This window comes from Echinops telfairi, unplaced genomic scaffold (assembly GCF_000313985.2).
Source record: "Echinops telfairi isolate 266 unplaced genomic scaffold, ASM31398v2 ScPeMD7_7469;HRSCAF=8507_0, whole genome shotgun sequence".
NCBI lineage: Eukaryota > Metazoa > Chordata > Mammalia > Afrosoricida > Tenrecidae > Echinops > Echinops telfairi.
In genome coordinates this window covers 87,592,570-87,598,515 of record NW_022111372.1, presented here as the reverse complement: position 1 = coordinate 87,598,515, position 5,946 = coordinate 87,592,570, and the positions used below count along the sequence as shown (strand labels likewise).

General features: G+C 41.4%; 1 protein-coding gene across 2 annotated transcripts in view; it reads right to left on the bottom strand.

Moving 5' to 3' along the window:
- Positions 1-5,946, bottom strand: part of PPP2R2B (protein phosphatase 2 regulatory subunit Bbeta) — a 569,986-nt gene that overhangs the window by 140,841 nt on the left and 423,199 nt on the right. For both annotated transcript variants that reach the window (XM_004696699.2, XM_004696700.2), the window contains one exon: positions 2,327-2,492. In XM_004696699.2, coding sequence (XP_004696756.1) covers positions 2,327-2,492 — 166 coding nt within the window. The remainder of the gene's footprint in view (positions 1-2,326; positions 2,493-5,946) is intronic.

Genomic DNA, 5,946 nt, shown 5'->3' with positions numbered 1-5,946 from the left:
TGGATGGATTTTTGGTTCACATGGATTTAAAAAAAAAGCCCATTCTTTGTGATTAACATAAAACTTATTGTAAAGACTTAAAAAATTAAGATTTTTTTAAATTTACAAATCATGACAAAACACTTTCTAAAAATAACTACCATATATACTTGAGTATAAGCTAACCAGAATATCAGCGGAGGCACCTAATTTTACTACAAAAACTTCATTAAAAATGTGCTGTTTTCTCCCCCTTCACCCACCCACTATCATGATCCCAGTTCTACCTTACAAATCCAACTAGACCAGAGAATGTACACTGGTACAGATTAAGACTGGAAACACAGGGAATCCAGGACAGATAAGCCCCTCAGGACCAATAATGAGAGTAGCGATACTAGGAGGGTAAGGGGAAGGTGGGGGAGAAAGGGGGAACTGATCACAATGATCTACATATAACCCCCTCCCTGGGGGACGGACAGCAGAAAAGAGGGTAAAGAGAGACATCGGACAGTGTAAGACATAAAAAAGTAATAATTTATAAATTATCAAGGGTTTGTGAGGGAGGTGAAAAATGAGGAGCTGATACCAAGGGCTCAAGTAGAAAGAAAATTTTTTGAGAATGATGATGGCAACAAATGTACAAAAATATGCTGGACATAATGTATGTATGCATGGATTATGATAAGAGTTGTACGAGCCCCCAATAAAATTAAAAACAAAAATCAAAACGGCTTATACATGAGTATATACAGTGTAATGAATCTTTTTATAAGGTTCATTATAATTAATTTTTTTCAAGTCTTTAAAACAAATTAATCACTTTTATTAATTCTGTTTCCTTCCAGTCTTGAATATAAATTAACCATATTATACGTTGTTGTGAAGTGCCATCGAATTGGCTCTGACCCACAGCAGCCCTATGCACAACAGAAGGAAACACTGCTGGGTCCCGTGCACCTTCACAATTGTTCATATGTCTGAGCCCATTGATCCAACACTGTGTCAACCCATCTTGTCTTCCTCTTTTTTACTGTCCCTCCACTTTACCAAACAAGATGGCCTTCCCCAGGGACTGGTCTCTCCTGGCAATATGTCCAAAGTATGTAAGATGAAGTCTTGCTATCCTTCCCTCTAAGGAGCACTAATATTATATACACAGTCTATATTTTTTCACTTGACATATGAACATTTTTCTTTCCCTTTTCCCCCCTCTTAGTACTGAGGCTTGATAAAGCACACCCATCATTTCAAAATGAACATGTAAAGTCTTCCACAGGCATGGACTCATGCTTTACCTTATGAGGGGCTCAAAAAACTGTGGAAAAATTCCATTGCCTTTTAATTCTATGTTCTCCACATTCTGTTGAATTCTCTCTCCTCCTGTTTGCTTATGAGAAGGTGTTTTTTAATTTTTATGCACCAAGTTACTCGCTTGTCATGAGCTGTACATATATGATCGTATTCTCATTAGTCTTGGCCATAGCCTCCTGCTATCAGGGCTATAAGAAGTAGAGGGGAGTTCCACTGTATTAAAACTTAATTAATGTGTAATTCAGCTCTCTAGTCAACCTCTAACATATTCTCTCTTACCTATTTATATTAACTTCCTAGAATCCAAACAAGAGCCCTGGTGGTGTAGCGGATACATGTTGGGCTGCTAACTGCAAGGTCAGCAGTTCAAAATCACCAGCCAGCAGTTGGAAAAAGACAAGGCGTTCTACTTCTGTAAAGTTACAGAAACCCACAGGGGCAAGTTCTATCCTGTCCTATAAAGTTGCTATGAGTCAGAATCGACTTAATGACAGTGATAAAAGCCAACAAAAAATAGGAAAGATATAGTAGAAGATAGTAAATAAACCATTCTTTGCTCAACTCTTTGGTTGGCACTCCTATCTCTTCTCAACTAGTACTCCCAGCTTAGAACTTGATTGTGTCAGAGAGATGTTGCCTCTACCTTATAGAACACAAAGGAGATTCAGGGATTAAAAATTTCTATTCAGTATGCCAAACTTACAGGGACAACATACAGAATTTCCTGAAATGTATTCCCAGAATCACATTCATTGGATCTGAAGACAGGAAGTCACATGCCAGAAACACCTGTAAATGACCTCTGCTAGCTGACAACTGCAGACCATGTCTCAACACTGGGGTGTTTCAAAAATAATAGTGACTATTTACCAAGAGCCTAATTTGGGGGATGGCAATGTGCTAGGCATTTCTGAAGATTCTTGCTGATCTTTCACACCCTGTATGGTCAGAAGAAAATGCCGGGGCAGAGAGGATGGACAGTATCGGGCTGTATCTCTGACACTATCGAATGGGAAAAGTCCCCCACACATACCATTAGTAGACAGAAGAAAGTAGGCTGCATTCTGTTGAGGGAGCCATCTTATTTTATTGATTTTTTCTTCTATTTCTAAACTCTTCAGGTAATCGAACTCGGGTTCATGGCTCTGGAATGTGCTGTAAACATTGTATTCACCCCTACGATGAACCTGGTTTTTACTCTGTAGGAAAGGAGGGAAAAAAACATACACAAAATATTAAACCATGGAAACCAACTGCCATTTCTCCAACCCTTTCCTATTGAGCAGAGTGATTAGAGGTGAGGTGGGCAGCCTGTGTCGGAGGTAATAGGGCAGGGCCATGGCAGCCACAGACACATCATCCTAGTTCACTGTCCTCCCGAACTGTTGCCCTAGGAACACGATGAGCAGACACATCATACAAGAGATACTATAATGTATGCGAACTCCAATGTATACAGGGACTTCCGTATTCATGCATAGTATACCTAAGTATAATTTTATGTAGGACAAGATTTCAAAAATCAATATTCATACGAGTTCTAATATTTTCTTTTTGCGTTCTGATATTTTGTGGACTTTCCTTGTGGAGTTCATGTATCCGCGCATCAATTCGTGACAAAGATGCCAAAGTTGGATCATCCATGGCTTTCAAAATCCTCCTAGGTCCTCACAGAACCTCTGAGAGATAGACAGGGCAGGGTTTTGTGGGTTTTTAAAAATCATTTTATTGGGGTCTCGTACAGCTCTTATCACAATCCATACATCCATCCATAGTGTCACGCACATTTGTAGCCATCATCATTTTCAAAACATGTTTTTTCTATTTGAGCCCTTGGTATCAGCTCCTCAAAATTTTCCCTCCTCCCCATCCTCCCTCCCTCATGAACCCTTGATAATTTATAAGTTATTTTTCTATGTCTTACACTGACCGATGTCTCCCTTTACCCACTTTTCTGTTGCCCATCCCCCTGGGAAGGAGTTATATGTAGATCACTGTGATCGGTTCCCCTATCTCCCCCTGCCCCCCCACTTACCCTCTTGGTATCACTACTCTCATTATTGGTCCTAAGGGGTTTATCTGTCCTGGATCCCCTGTGTTTCCAGCTCTTATCTGTACCGGTGTATATGCTCTGGTCTAGCCGGATTTGTAAGATAGAATCAGGATCATGATAGTGGGTGGTGGGGTGTTGGGAGCAATAAAGAACTAGAGGAAAGTTGTGTATTTCATCGGTGCTATACTGCACTCTGACTGGCTCATCTCTTCCTTGTGACCCTTCTGTAAGGGGATGTCCAATTGTGTACAGATGGGCTTTGGGTCCCCACTTCACATTGATATGATTTTTTGCTCTGGGTCTTTGATGCCTGATACCTGATCCTATTGACACCTCATGATCACACAGGCTGGTGTGCTTCTTCCATGTGGACTTTGTTGCTTCTCAGCTAGATGGCTGCTTGTTTATCTTCAAGCCTTTAAGATCCCAGATGCTATACCTTTTGATAGCCGGGCATCATCAGCTTTCTTCACCACATTTTCTTATGCACCCATTTTGTCTTCAGTGATTGTATCAGGAAGGTGTGCATCACAGAATGCCATGTTATTAGAAAAAAGTGTTCTTGTGTTGAGGGAGTACTTGAGTACAGGCCCAATGTGTCTCTGCTACCTTAATACTTAACATATAAATATATGTACATAGCTCTATTGCCCTATTGTTATATATAAATATATTTACATATGGGCATGCCTGTATTTAGACCTCTATAAATGCCCTTTGCCCCTCAGTTCTTTCCTCTATTTCCTTTTATTTTTATCTTGTGCACTATCATGTTTGACCTTCATTTGGGTTTCAGTAATTCCTCTCAGTTACATTGCCTTTGATCAAGCTCTACCAGGCATCCTAAGCCATCATCACCATCAAGTTTAGATCACTGTTTCTTTGTCCCTGGGTTTGTTAAGCCCCACTTCCTCCTTTCCCCTGCCTCCCCCCACCACCCACCCCACTGCCCCCTTGACAGGGCAGAGTTTTGACAGAAGGGGATCAGAACTATTAAGATAACTTATCCAAGGTCTTATACAGCTTGGATCTTATATTTATATGGCTCAGAATCAGCAGAACTGAGCATAGATGAACACCCCTCCTCTCTTGCCTAATGTAGATAACAGAGCAGACCCAGCACAGAGCTACATTTGCATCAGTAAGAGAAAGATGGGCCTTCACATCTGCCTCCCCAACCCCAATTACGCAACAAGAAAACCAAAGCCCACTGCTGGCGAGTCCATTCAGACTCACAGTGACCCTAAGCAGAGGAGAACTGCTTCACAGGGCCCAAGACTGTCAATCTTTACAGAAGCACACTGCCACATCTTTCTCCCATTGAGCAGGTAGGAGTGCGATGCTTAACCCAATGCAACACCCAAATGCAAATAGCACAAACTAAATAAGCAATTGGGTTATTGCTGGTGGAGACCCAAGTCAAAAGAGAGGAGAAAATGGAAAAGGGGGGGGGGCGGGATTTAACTTTTAGATAGCTTAGGAGCTGATTAAGGAGAGCCTCACAAATTCAAATACAGACTTAGTAAACATTTGTTTCAAATGCTTCAGTTTTAACAAAAGACTCCAGTTTTAAAAAGTTCTCTTTCTGAGTGGGTGTAGAACATTCAAATCAGATCTCCAGTTCACCAATGGGCCGTGGTGCTGAGCCGTGGGTGGTAGTGCATCTGTGGGCACCATGGTTCCAGTGGGCAAACACTCTGGCGGTGTCTCTTGAGGATTCACCTACAAGAAGCTGGGGGGCCATGGGGCTCTCACAGGGCTTTCTTTCTTAGCCTTCGTTTCCCACTTCAGGACTCTTCATAAAGCTAAAGGACTTAATAGCATGCTATCCATCCAAACCGACACTTGCTTATTTATTTTTATGGAACAAAACCAGGCAGCCTTTGAAAGCATATCCCTCAACATTCCACTAATGAATTAGGCTTCCCAAACATTTCAATAAATTAAAATAGGTGAGATCTATAAATAGCTAATGGAAAAAAAAAAAGTGGAGCGGGATATTACTGGCAACATGCTGCCTTTGGGTAATTTATGCTAAATAGCTCCTCCAGTTCCTCTTCATCATCACTGTGAACTTAATTGGATTAAAAAAAAAGTCAGAGAAGATTTGAAAACCAGTGTTAAAAGGACTTTTAATGCTGACAGACGTGGTGCTCTCCGACTTCTTTAGGCAGGGAGAGTCAGTCCACCTTAACAAGACATGTCTGAATGTTGATTTGCCACCATCCAAATCAGACTGTCAAGTGTGTGCAGCATGTGCCAGACCAATTAGCACCAGGCAACTCTGGAAAGGCAGGAAAAATTCCAGGTCACGAAGAGCTATTAGTTCCTACTTGCCAACCACATTTTCATGTTTCCAGGGCCAGTGGAATAGGCTGGGTGCCTGATGTAGTGCTGAACACTTGCATTTGAACAAAACCCCAAGGGATTAGGATGCCCTTATAGAAATTAATTGCAAATAATGTGCAATTACCAAATCTATCACCTCTAAATGAGGCTTTCCTTTTTCTAGGGGAGGCGCCACACAAATGGCTTTGAGGCACAAAGCAAGCTTTAAATTGCTAAGGAGGCCTCTTGTGAAGTTGTCCTGTGAGTCTCCC